General features: G+C 38.0%; 1 protein-coding gene across 3 annotated transcripts in view; it reads left to right on the top strand.

Annotated features, from left to right (window-relative positions):
- Nucleotides 1–13,969, top strand: part of LOC133859130 (nibrin homolog) — a 36,866-nt gene that overhangs the window by 15,924 nt on the left and 6,973 nt on the right. For 2 of the 3 annotated variants that reach the window (XM_062294446.1, XM_062294448.1), the window contains exons 5-8: nucleotides 6,868–6,998; nucleotides 10,403–10,449; nucleotides 10,565–10,673; nucleotides 11,198–11,281. In XM_062294446.1, coding sequence (XP_062150430.1) covers nucleotides 6,868–6,998; nucleotides 10,403–10,449; nucleotides 10,565–10,673; nucleotides 11,198–11,281 — 371 coding nt within the window. The remainder of the gene's footprint in view (nucleotides 1–6,867; nucleotides 6,999–10,402; nucleotides 10,450–10,564; nucleotides 10,674–11,197; nucleotides 11,282–13,969) is intronic. The other variant, XM_062294447.1, reaches the window with a different exon arrangement.

Raw genomic sequence — 13,969 nt, 5'->3', positions numbered from 1 at the left:
ATGTATGGGTGTTGCACAACCAGGAACGGAATTTTATTTGAAGTGAGTGGGGATGGAGCTAAGTAGTAGGAGGATGGTTTGGTGATACATGGGAGTAGCTCAAGTGGGTGTCTGTGACATATCAGTGAGAGGAATGGTTTGGGGGTGAATAGGCGGTTGGAAGTGGGGATGTTCCTGGAGAGTGTATTAGAGCAGAGGGTGCAGTTTGTTTTGGGTAACCAAAATTTGTATCAGGTCACCTATATTGAACTTAGGTGCTGGGAACTCCATGGAACTTGTGGAGAATGAGGAGGGGGAAGGGGACTTCGAGGGTCTTAAAGGTAGATTCTGTTGTGGGGGTGTGTTTGATTCTTCTTTGGCTGTGGTGAACTGTATAGAAGAGGAAAATATGGGAGGTGAGATGCTGGATATTTATCCACTTGCCATAGTTGGAGAACAAGGAGGGTCTTATTCAATGTCTTTAGATTGGGTGGTTGAGAGGGTAATTTTTTTTTGTCATGTAGTTGGATTGTCATGTGAAGGTTTTGAGAATCAACTTATGGCTTTGTTCACAGCGATTGAAGCTAGTAGACCTCAAAGTGATGTGGGTAGTTTTCCAGATTTGAGCGGGAAATCAGGTAATAGAGGAAATCGTGAATTAAAGCGATTGGTGTGTTCAATGAATTATGATGGCAAGGGCGGTCAGTCTCATAGAGTGACATGGAAGGGGAGGGGTGGCAAATGTTCATTATGAAACCTAAGATTATATCATGTAATGTGAGAGGCCTGAATGATAAGGAGAAAATGATGGGGATTAGAGGGCTTCTAAGGGGGTGGAAAGCAGATATTGTTTGATTGTTAGAGACAAAAATTGAGGTTATTGCTAGGGAGGTGGTTCGTAGCTTATGGGGTTGTAATCATGTGGATTAGTTGTATATTGGGGTGGAGAGGTGCGCCAGGAGGTATTTTGTTAATGTGGGATAGGCAGATGGTGGAAAGATTGAGGAATTTGTGGGTAAGTTTGTGGTAGCGTGTTCCTTTAGATGCATTATTGAAAATTTTGACTGGGCTTAGGCGGGTGTATATGGGCCAAATGATGATGTGGAAAGATGTTTTTGGGACGTGTTAGTTGGATTGATGAGTTAGTGGGAGATGTCGTGGTGTATTGGGGGGACTTTAATGTAATCCGGGATCAAATTAGGTGATTCGAGACAGTTACAAGTGATATTAGAATTTTCGAAGTTCATTTTTGTTCTAGGCCTCGTGGATATTTTGTTGGTAAGTGGGAATTTTAGTTGGTCAAATAATCGAGATTCTGAGGCATGGTCTAGAATTGATAGATTTTTGCTATCTTCGGAGTGGGAAGAATATTTTTCGTATGTTTCTTAGAGACGTCTTCCTAGACTCTTGTCAGATCACTTTCTATTGATGTTGGACTGTGGTGTGGAGAGTAGGGGAAGTCGGTATTTTTAAGTTTGAGAATATGTGGCTTATGGAACAGGTAAAAACTTGGTGGGGGTCATAAAATTTTCAGGGTTTTTTGTAGTTGTGTTAGCACATAAATTGAAAGCATTGAAATTGGATTTGAAGAAATAGAATGAAGAGATCTTTGGTAATGTAGGGAAGCAAAAGAAGGAGATGGTGGAGGGTCTTTGTGAGTTGGATGTGATTGTAGAGGAAAGATCATTAACTAGAGATGAAAGGCTAGAGAAAGAAGCTATCTTTAGAGAGTTGGAAATGAGTATTATTCTTGAAGAAGTGAGTTGGAGACAAAAGTCAAGGGCCCTTTGGTTGAGAGAGGGAGATAATAACACCAGATTTTTCCATCATTTGGCAAATTTGCATAGAAGAAATAACTCGGTGGAGTCCTTGGTTGTTAATGGAACTGTGATGTCTGATTCCGTAGAAATAAAGGAACCTATTGTGAACTTTTATAAAAGTTGTATTCTGAAGAATATCTGTGGAGACCAAAGTTGGATGGCCGTTCATTCTGTTCAATTGATGTGGAGGAAAGAAATTGGATGGAAAGAGAATTTGAGGACAATGAAGTGTTGTAGGTGGTGAGAAGTTTAAATGGAGATAAAGCTCCAGGGCCTGATAGGTTTTCTATAGCTTTTTTCCAGAAGTGTTGGGAGGTGTTAAAAGAGGACACTATGGTAGTGCTCCAGGAGTTTCATGGCTGAGGGAAGTTCGAGAAGAGCTTCAATGCTACTTTTCTCTCTTATTCCAAAGAAAGCTGGGGCAGTGGAAATCAAGGATTTTTGCCCCATTAGCTTAGTGGGTGGTGTATACAAAATTATCTCTAAAGTTTTGGTGAATAGGTTGAAATCGGTATTGGAAAAGATTGTCTCAAGTTCTCAGAATGCGTTTATCAAGGGTAGACAAATTTGGATTCTATCTTGGTGGCGAATGAATGTTTTGATAGTGGGATTCAATTTGGAACCAAGAGTATTGTGTAAATTGGATTTGGAGAATGCCTATGATCATGTAACCTATAATGTCTATTCTTATGTTTTGAAGCAGTGTTGGGGTTGAAGATAAACTTATCTAAGTCAGAGATTGTGCCTATAGGCGATGTGGGTGATGTAGAAGTTTTGGCTAGCATTCTTGGGTGTAGAGTGGCTTCATTGCCTATGAAGTATTTGGGTCTTCCTCTGGGATCTGCTTACAAGGCTTCTACCATTTGGAATGCCATTATTAAGAAGATGGAACATCGATTGACGAGTTGGAAAAGGTTTCGTTTAAGGGATGCAGGTTGACTTTGATAAAAAGTACCATTTCGAACTTATCAACGTATTATTTGTCCCTTTTTCCTATTCTGGTAGGAGTGGCTAATAGATTGGAAAAACTTCAAAATATATATTGGGGGGGGGGGGGGGGGGGGGGGGGGGTTTGGTATTGGTGAAAGAGTGTAAGTTTCATCTAGTGAAGTGGTTGAAAATATGTACTCCAATCTGTTTAGGTTTAACCGAGTCATTTTGGGTAAATGGTTGTGTTGGTATGCAACGGAGAAGGAGGCTTTGTGGAGATCGGTGGTGGACACTAAATATGATAGTTTGGGGCGAGGTTGGTGTTCTAAGGAGGTTGTGGGACCCTATGGTGTGAGAGTGTGGAAAAGTATAAGGAGAGAGTGGGAAGGTTTTTCTAATGTGAAGTATGAGGTGAGAGATTGATTTACGATGCAGTTTTGGCATGATTTACGGTGTGGGAAGCAACCTTTGAAATTCTCTTTTCCGGAATTATTCATTATTGCTCGTTGTAAGGATGCGTGGGTAGGGGATCATATGCAGTTCCAGAATGGAAACATTTATTGAACTATATTGTTTACAATACCTGTGCATGATTGGGAGTTGAAAGTGGTTTTTTATGTCCTTGAGTTGTATTCACAAAGAGTAAGGCAAGGAGGTGAGGATAAAATGTGGTGGATTCCTTTTAAAAGGAAATCATTTGAAGTGAAGTTTTACTATCATGTGTTAACTAATTTGGTAAATTCCCCTTTTCTATGAAGAGTATTTGGAAAGTTAAGGCTCTCTCGAGAATGGCCTTCTTTGTGTGGGCGACGGTTTCAAGGAAAATCTTAACTTCGAACAATTTACGAAAGAGGCATTTATTGTGGTGGATTGGTGTTGTATGTGTTAGAAATGAGGGAAATCTATTGATCATCTCCTTCTTCATTGTGAGGTTGCAAGGGAATTATTGAGCTCGTTTTTTCAGTTGTTTGGGTTGCATGGGTTATGCCTCGAAGGGTGAGAGATTTGTTGGTGAGTTGCAAGGGACAATTGGGACAACGTGAGAGCCCGTCAAGCTAGGAGATTCTTTCTCTTCGCCTTCCTGCTGTTCGTTTTACTGTTGGGGGTTGTGTTTCGGGTTTCTGGTTCTTGGGTCTCGTTTGTATCGTGCGTAGGGGCTCAATCGGTGGCTTCTCTTTTTGGATTTCTCTCTTCCGGTGACAATGTGTACTTCTTCTGAGGTGGCTGATTGAGTGTTGGGTGTATATTGAGATGGAGAAAAGTTTTATCATGGAGTCGAAGATTTTTGTCTTCTCGGTGCTAGATTGGGCGTCGATGTTGAGGGTGGGGGAGAAAAGAAAAAGTTTCTCTAGGGAGATCACCATCAGTTCTTAGTGCTCTGAGTGGCTTGCATCGACGTTGGAGATTCTCTTGGGTTATCCAGAAGATCAAGACTTCATCAAATCCTTCAGGGAAGGGTCGAAAATCTTGATTGCTCAGAGAGGTGGCAACCAAGCGGGCCGTTTCTTAGAGGCAGCAGCATTCGGGATGGGTGGCCGGAAACGGTTTATTGTGATCCCTGAGGGGCGTAGAGGGTGGGGTTGGCTCAAATTCTCGGACGAGCTGAGAAAGGCCAGAGATTATCTCTCTACCAAAGTGGGTTGCGGGTCTGGGTCCTTGCTTGCATCGGTCAAGACAGTTGGGAAGGAAGAAGAGGTTAGGTCAAGTTTGGCTCCTCTTTGGAAGGGGCCCTCCTTTGTGGAGGTGCTGAGGTCTGGTTCGGTCTCGATCGTGAAGAAGGAGCCCATCGTGGGGGGTCGTCATTCTGGGTGGAGGGCGTCGCTGGAGGAGCAGTGTGCTCTTGACCTTCTTCCGATGGTGAGGCTTGCAGAGGTTGAGCTGAGATCGGTGGTGGATTACTTCTCGTTGGAGTCCTCTCCGCTTGAGCTATTGGGCAAAGACCGACATTTTCTTCCGAAGGGTAAGAAGGTTCTCTCTCGTTCGAATTTGAATTTTGAAAATTCGAAATCCGAATATTCGACAACGTGTACGTGTAAGAAGCTGGGTTCTGGGTTTTATGTGGCCTTGGGCCGGGCTGTAAGAAAACTTTTGCACCGGTTTTTCGGGTCGAGGATGGGTTGTAAACATTTAGGTTTTCATGTGGCTCATTTTTGGCCGAAACCTAAATCTGCCCGTCCGTCCAGATCCTTGCCGGAGACGACACCGGAGTGGTCTTCTGGGATGTTTTTGGTTCGGTCTCCTCCTGGGAGTTTGGTGGGTGATGCGCTGGTAGCCAGAGAGGGAGCGGGTTCGGTATCGCCAGCTTCTCCAGCCTCTAAAAAATTTGGGTTTCCCCCTTCGCCAGCACTGGAGCTTACTTTTCCGACGGCTCCTTCTCCAGCTTGTCCTCCGGATCCTGTGTTTAAGGTCTCTCCTCTGAGGCTGCTTCAGATTCCTCAACCCGGGTTTGCCCCTTCGTCTCTCACTGGAGCGGCTGTGTTGGCTGAGAAGCTGCATTCTCCCCTCCCCGTGGTGGTTTCTAAGCATTTTCAGTGTTACTACAGGATGGCGAAGGTACTAAAGGAAGGGCAATCTGTGAAGTGGAATGAGGAGCTATTTTCTAATTCTTTGGAAGTCGCAAAGATGACTGTTGGCTGCTCTGTTAAGAAGGTTACGACTGCTGAGCTACCAGTGAAGAAGGCTGCAGAGCCACCAGTGAAGCAGGGTCTTAGGAAGGGATTTCTCAACCCTCGCCCGAAGGTGCCAGTTAATCCCACATTGCCACAGAAGGTCACCGAGGTCGGGATGGTTGGACCTTCATCCCCCCCGAGAGGTTGTCTCACTCCTTATTCCTCTGAAGGAAATGGTTTATCCCTATCTCGCAATTGGCCTGTCGGTTTTGATCATAACAGGGAGTTTGTGGCTTGGGAGGAGGACGATGTGTTTTGGGATGGCTTGCCCTTGGATTGGGCTTTGGATGGTGCTTTTGAGGAGGAGGCTTTGGCTATTCGGGATGTCCTGGAGGAAGAGTTTCTGAGAGAGAAAATGTTAGCACGCCAAAAGTCAAAAGGCAAGAAGGAGCTTCTGAATCTGCAAAGCTCCATTAATTATGGCGAGGGGTTAGCTTTCTCCAGGCGTTGGAAATGATAGGCCCACGTTTTGTAGGGTTCGTTGTTGCTTTGGTGGGTTGTCTCTCGGGCGTTTAGTTTTTTTCTTGTAACTCGTTTTGGGCTCCTTTGTGGTTGTTCTTTCTTGGGTTTTGGGATTTTTCTGTTGGTTTTGTTCGTTGCTGCGGGTTAGCTTTGGGTGTTTCTGGCGTATACTTCCTGTGTACCTAAGGGCGCTTTTACGCTTTTCTAATAAATCTTTTCTTACTTATAAAAAAAAAAAGATCGTGAGACAGCGTTGTCAGAGTTGAAAAAAATGTTGTTTCAGTCCTTTTTTATACATGGATAGTTGCATTTACTAGATTGTTTGTTTCTAATATTTCTGAGTTTTTGAGTTTTGTTCTTATTTTCCTGTACTTAAGGGGTTCTCTTTTGTGCTTAATGTGTACTAGGGTTGCCCCTCACTGCACTTTTAATGAATTTGAATTACTTATAAAAACAAATATTTTGTGTTCATCATGAAAATAAAAAGTATTATCGGACAATGTTATTTATTTGAAATTATGTGTCCAGATATTAATCTAGAATAATTTTGGGAGGTAGCAATAAGCTTATTATTATTTGGGCGCTTGTGGACCTAAAAAGTATACGTAAGAGTATTTTGGTAAAGTTGGCCAGTAGTTGATGTAGTACCCTGGCCATCCTACATTTCTGATAACAATAGGGAGCAATTATTCGAGTAATTCTACTTATAAAAAAAAAAATATTCGAGTAATTGTATAATTTAGAAATGTGGAAATGTAGGATAGCTGGGGTTTTATACTCTACATTATTGTTTCAACATTAAACATCACAATGACATCTCTAATTGTAGCGTGGTGAAAAGTCCTTTTATTATTTTTCATTTCCACATCATATCTGAAAACACTAGGTTTTTGCTCGAAAGTATCTTACTCTTGTCTAAATGATTCTATCTGCTGCTTACAAAATGATGTTTGATTTTCATAATATTGTACAAACGATGTATGACGAATATCGTGCTTTCTTTATAGGAGCTCATATTACTGACAGTTTAACTCAAGAGTGCACACATGTGCTTGTTGATCAACTCAGGCTCGTGAAGGAAGATATTGTTGATGCCATTGTATCAAAGAAACCTATTGTTCTTGATAGTTGGATTGAGGTAAACTATCATGAAATATCTTGAAGTATTTCTTTGGAGTATGATTTGTTAAACCACTTACCAAAAATGCTTCAACTATTAGGAAATGATGAATTAAATCAGTTAATTAATATTCTAACATAATTGTGCTATTAACTTATATTATGAAGTTATTTCTTTTTGTGAATTCACTTTTGGATGTTATTCTGATAATGTGGTCATGTAATTGCATTTACATTTTAACTTATCCAAAAAAAAGGTAATTGCATTCACATTTTAAGAGTCAAATGATTGGTTTTTACCTTGCAGGTGTGGAATAAGATACTTAATATATGCTTAAAAAACAAAACATTGAAGTGCTGATTATAATAATTTGTGCAAACATGAAGGTTGATTTCAACATGGATAAAGTAGAAATTATAGGTTGTAAATAGAGACATGGATGACTTTTTATGTTTCTGTTTTGTGTGTCTTTTTTGGTTGCTATGTTGGATTAGTAATTGTTTTGTTCTTGAATCTTGATCACATTTTCCCAAGATCTTCAAATGCTTTTCATATGGGTTGAGTCTTTTATTGTGACAAATTGAGATTTTTGGATCAGAAACAAGTAGTGAAAAGACGAAAAAATAAACCAGAAAACACAAAACACCAATATTTACGTGGTTTGGCACAAAGGCCTATGTCCATGGATGAAGACGATTGAGGAGAAATCCACTAACAAAGATAAAAGTACAAAAGATTGGTGAAAACAAATCTATATTCCAATAAAAATAAAATCTCATTATTTCATATTAGGGAAAGTAAATTTCTTGTATTTTAATTCTCTACAAAAAAGAGCAGCTTTTTCACTCTTTCTTATTGTAGCGGCACTACTAACAATCTTTGAGAGATTCACTGGGCAAAGCAAACAAAGAGCCGAATATAAATAAGAGCCAAAGTTGCTTACCAAGCCAAGGTCTTGCTACAAAGTGCCAAGGTTGGCATTTTTTTATGTGATATTATTAAATTACCGCGTATCTCAAAAGCTTAATCTGATTGGAAGAGATAAATTTAATCATTTAATCATACTTTAATACTTCCCTTCATGTGTGTGCTCAAATTTCATTTTAATAGGTGAGGTCCAACACGTGGAATATTTAATTGAAATAGGAGGTAAATGAAAGAAACAGTGTTCGAATTCAGGATTTCTACTCTGATACCATGTTAAATCACCAGTTATCCTAAAAGCTTAAGCTGATAGGAAGAGATAAATTTAATCATTTAATCATATTTTAACAAATACATGGCGCTTGGGGCAATAACGTAGGCACGTAGCTAGTGAGGTGCCAAGGGTGGCTAGGTTATATTAAATGCAAAACCAGCCGACAAAAAGAAAAGCTTCAATGAAGTTGGTAAAGAAGTGAACAACTAATCAAGGGTATGACTTGGGATTGGTATCATACATGGAACTTCATGAACCTTCACCTATTCAAGCCACTCAGCACAACAAATTTCCACATTGACTTGAATTTTGTTAAATTTAACAACCTAAAATAATCTATAGACGTCTTTTCTAAAATTACTAAGAGCAACAAAAAATGGTTAACACTAATCAAGTGACACTCAGTGTCATAACCTTTCAAATAAAATGAAATCCAACATTTAGTCCTCTTATGATACATTTGAGTTTTAGTCAAATGTATTTCGCTCTTACTATTGCAAAATGCAGAATTTTCTCGACCATACTTTGTTTCTGCGGTAGGAAAAGCAATTGTGGTTGTTTTCCTACTAATAGCACAACTAGAGAGTGAAAATATAATCTGTCAGATATCTCATTTTTTAATTATTCAGATCACCACCATAATCTGAATTAGCATAACCAATGGCAATAAACTTATGTCACTTCCTTTGTCATAGACTGAATATTTGTAGTGCTCTCTAATAAACTTATGATTTCCTTTGTCAAAATCATAGAATATATGATGCTCTTAACTGCACTAGAGTAAAGAACACATGATATAAACTACTCCTTATCACTTTGTGGTGTTAAAGCTGCCAAAAGTCTAAAATGAATGGCAAGTCGAATGCTTATTGATAAAATTTCTCTTATCAAAAAAAAAAGAAGTCGAATACTTATTGATATAGAATTCTATTACCAAAATGTTGCAACACTTTCTCAATGTATCTTTTCTTTGATAAGTACATTTTTCCTGCTTTCTTATCCCTTTGAATCTCTATACTCAAAATTTGTTTTGTCTCAAATCTTTCGTCTCAAAGTCATTACTAAACTGAGTCTTTAATTTGTTACTTACATGCTTTTGGTAGCGATAACCTGTCATCCGTATAGAGCTACAAGTACATAAAAGAACTCTTTGACAACTACCTGTAATATGCACAACTGTTATAGTTACTTCTAGAGTAACTATGTTCGATCATAAAGGAGTCATTGTGTGTGTCCTATTGCCTCTGAGATTGATACAAACTATATAATGACTTCTTCAAACTGCAAACATGATTTTCTTTTCCTTCAACGATGAGCCCCGATGATTGATGCATGTAGATAGTCTCTTCAAGCTCACCATATACAAACCTCTTTTAATATCAAGCTGTTCAAGAAAGTCTCTTCAAGCTCAAGAAACTTTGGTTCTTATGAAAATATTCAAATTTTTTCAGTCATGGGAACAATCTAACGTGTAGATTTATTACATTTAACGGTTTCTGAATATGTGGAAGGCTTTTGAACTCCAATCTCCTCTGCCAAAGCAAGTGCATATGCTTTTAAGTCTACATGATCATATGTTTGGGTTGACCTTATATGACTTATCTCTTTGCCAATCGTAGTATTGTACTATTGCTGCTTTTGTGTATTGGGCTTAAATGAATTCCGTAATGAGTTGCATCATGCATGGCTTATTAGCAGAACTGTTGAGTTCCTTATCATTATTAACCATAAAATTCATCAGTATAATTTTTTCCTCTGAAATACAAATTCAGTTCAGAGAATAAAATATGCACCATAATAGTAATGAGGAATTTGAACAAAAGACAGAAACTCATTGTATAGAATAGTAAAATGTCTGCAAGACTACAAAAAATAGTTATAAAATTCTAGCACACTGGACCGCAAAGATTTTGCTAGTATGATTAGTACAACAGGGTTTTCAGAAACAATTGATGTTTGTCATGTATGTGGCACTTGGCATTTTTCCTATTCATCTGTTCTCTATCTCATTTAGCTGATGCATATGGCAACTGATTCAAGCTTTTAATAGTAAGATAGTACAAGAGATCATTAAGCATGCTTTATAATCATTACATACGAATAGTCATGCGTACAACCATTGGTATGCTATCTTTTTTTCTTTTTAATATTCTTCTGGCACTATTGTGATATTCCACAGCTATAATCAACTTCTGAAACATTACTGATTGTGCATTTTATTTAGTTTGTTGCAGAAAAAAGCATTCACACTGAAATTCCTAGCTGCAGTTCGTAAGTATTGCTTTTGATCTTGCTTCTAGTTAAATTAGCTTTCCATTCCACAATGTTCCTGGGAAACTAGCTTGGTTTTAGCTGATAAAAATATGCTTTCTGCTTCTAATATCAGTTTTGCTCCAATGCTAACCATGGAAGGAGTATCAGTCAAAGTTGCAGACCCTAAGTCTCGTGAAAAGTGTTTGGAAGGATACACTTTTTTATTGGAGCCAATACAAATGGTGATATTTGAGTCCTTTAATATGTCTTTTAAACACACACACACACACACTTAAGTACTTAATATTATTAATGATTCTGTTGCAAAAGGAAACTATTGATAAATATTTATTTTATATCTCCCATAAATTTCATGGGATATTTGCACTTATGTGTGCATCTGAACATTTAGTACAAGTGTATCTAATGAGTGTCTGTTATGGAACTAGCCTTAAGTTTCTTAATGAGATGTAATGGATAATTTAGTTGTTTCTTATAAGAGTAATGCTACATACTACACAAACATCTCACAAATATTCCACAAAGTTGGTGTGGCAAGGTTTAGTAGCTCTTGGATCGGCTCTTGTTAAAAACAAGATATCCAATGGCTACTAAACCTTGTGACATCAGCTTTGTGGGATATTTGTATAGTATGTAGCATTTCTCTTCTTATAATGTATTCTATTCATGTTTGAGAGCATGCTCATTGCTGAGAGCATTTGGAAATTTCTTTAAGTGTTTATTACCTATATTTGTTCACGCGCAGAAGTTCAAGGATCGGTTGCAGTCCTTATTGGAAGTGGGTGGTGCAAAGATTGTTTCTATTAAAGCATTTTATTCAAGTAGCCAAGTATGCAATTCATGCTCTCTTTGTATATAGATTTTTTTTTCTTTCAGAAATTCGGATGCTTATTGTCGTATGTATTTAATGCTTCATTTTTCCTGATATTGATGTACAATTTTAGCTAATCCCAAAGGGTAGCTCAATGGGCTAGGAATTACGCCTCATGAAGTGGAGGTTATTAATTCAAATCTTCCCTTCCCCCTCCCCTTGGGGCCAATTACTTATTAAAAGAATTTTAGCTGTTTGATTTTTCTTTTGGATGTTTTTACACTTTATGCTCTGTTTATTGATGTCAGGTTTCGGGGATAACTTGTTTATTTTTGTTATATGTTTTCATAGGGTCAATAATGCGTAAACTGGGTTTGTGGAAAGAGTTTTAGGAGTGACTTGGAGTTCTGTAGAAACACTACCATTTGTCAGAATTTATCTGCTACCCAACCTTGCTTCCGTTGCTTTACTAACTTCTTTCAGCCCCAAACTTTTCCTCTACACTTGACACATTTTACATCAAGATATCAGGGTTAGCATATATTCTGATCAGTGAGATATATCGATTATCAGTGCTCTGTGGCTACTTTAAAAGTCTTAAGTTGCCTCAATCATATACGGATAAATGTTGTTCCTTCTTAGATTTATATTTCCTCACCTGCTGTGCAAGAAGAATATACAATACTAACTAGGCATCACATCTTCGCACCAATGGAAAAGACATATGCCTCCATACCAGAACCCAAGCCATGGTGGATTTGAAATAAAATGGCTATCATGTGTTAAGCCATGCAGTTTGGCTTCCTGGCTGTTAAACACTCAACTTAAAAGTTTTGAAGGAAAAGGGGACATTGCAGTTGATGTCAAAGTTTATAGTGAGAAAATGCAATCTACCCTTATTTATGCAATCTACACGATGTTTCTATGTTTAATGGTTTTGTCCAACTTGTTACATTAACATAAGAAAAGAAAAAGAAAAGCACAACTTTTCCCTATTGTTGAAGGAAAAGCTGTTGTAAATTTTGTCAGTTTTGGTGATCTAAAGCTATTCATACGTGGGGTTCACGTGCAAAGTTAGATTGAGAAGAGTCTTTCATTATTTTGAAAGTCAAGTCATAAGAAGTCTAGAGTTAAAACAATTTTCAATTTAGATCATTATTTTAAGAGTTGTAGGTGTGTTTGTTTGGTTGCTTATTCTAGAAGTTTTGACAGTATTAAGAGTCTTGTAGGCTTTTGTTAGATCTTTTCTTTGCTAGTCAAATCAGGATCTCAATTCTAGTAGATTAAGCAGCCAAGAGAGTCTTCTAAAATATACATCAAAATACCCATAGAACTCAGACTTTGACAATGGAATATTTTATTTGGTACTGTTCATGGGTTACTGTTGCAGCCTCTGAATAGCCAAAGAATTCTCTGTTCTCTTCTGTCTTGGCAACCTCAAAACATATCCCTTCTCTTATTCCTTTGAAACCATAAAAATCCTACACTCTCAACCTTAGCACTGAAGAAATTCAACCAGCGGCTGTGAGTAAATTCCTACAACCTGCTTTCTTCATGAAAATGCCTCATGTTGCCCTTAATATCTTTCCTTATCCATAATCAACCTATAAATCCTAAACTCTAGAGCTACATATTTTCCAAATCCTATGCCCAGCTCAATCACATGTAGATAGGTTCCTAAATCTGTCCTATCCAAGAGGACAGTGGAGTCTGCAGTACATTGGACTATACTATATAGGACAGGAAAAGGAAGCACCTTTGCATCAATGCAGGCTTCAAGTACTATGATTCTGGGAAGACACGCTAGGAGTAACATCTTTACTGTGACCAAATGTACCCTATTAACACCATGGCAGGTGATTCTTAAGAAACCCTCTCATTGACATTGGAGAGACAAAAATGAATTGATCTAACTTTAGTCTTTTCTGTCTTGTCTATTGAGAGCCTGACTGATATAGCCAACCCACAGCAATTGATGTGAAGTTTTAGACTGCAATTGTACCAAGTCATTGGTTAAGGAAACCAAGTAGCCAATGTCTTACATGGTCCCTTCGTGCAAAAGATATGATTGTTAGATTATCTGAATAACAACAGTGTGTGGGAAAAAAACAAGTGTCATTATACTTAAAAGTGCAGCAAGACTATTTTTTTATTTTTTATTTGGGTATAAAATGTAACAGGAGAAGTGGTGCTGAGTAAAAAACTTAATGTTTCCATAAACAACTCAACCAAGCAAGGTTTTAATCCCAAATGGATGGAATGGATACATGTAGTATTTTGTGCAATTGTACCCTATCTAACTATTTTATCTGTTAAGTGGCAATGATATTTCTTCTTGCTGTCTCTATTTTGGGTCACCCTCTTATCCTTTAATTGCCCATTTAAATTGATTTCAGGAGGAAAAGATCAAAAGAAAAAGGATAACTAATCTAAATAATTTGAAGTAATTGAAATAAGAGTAATAACTATCCACTCTATCTGGCCCAAGGAACAAGACTAATGTGGCTTGGTATCAGAACTAATAAATTGCGGTCATGCAGTGAAAGGAGGCTTGATAATAGGAAGCCTTGGTTCCCTAAAATTAGGGTTCTTATAATGCTTCCGCATAATTAAATCAAGCAGCATAATAACTATGCCTGTTATTGTCTTACAGTTAGGTGAATCAAGGTATGGACTTGCAACATCATTTGATTGACTTGTTGAATT

The sequence above is a fragment of the Alnus glutinosa genome, chromosome 2 (genome assembly GCF_958979055.1).
Source record: "Alnus glutinosa chromosome 2, dhAlnGlut1.1, whole genome shotgun sequence".
NCBI lineage: Eukaryota > Viridiplantae > Streptophyta > Magnoliopsida > Fagales > Betulaceae > Alnus > Alnus glutinosa.
The sequence above is the reverse complement of the archived record's forward strand: the minus strand, read 5'-3'. Positions and strand labels throughout refer to the sequence as shown.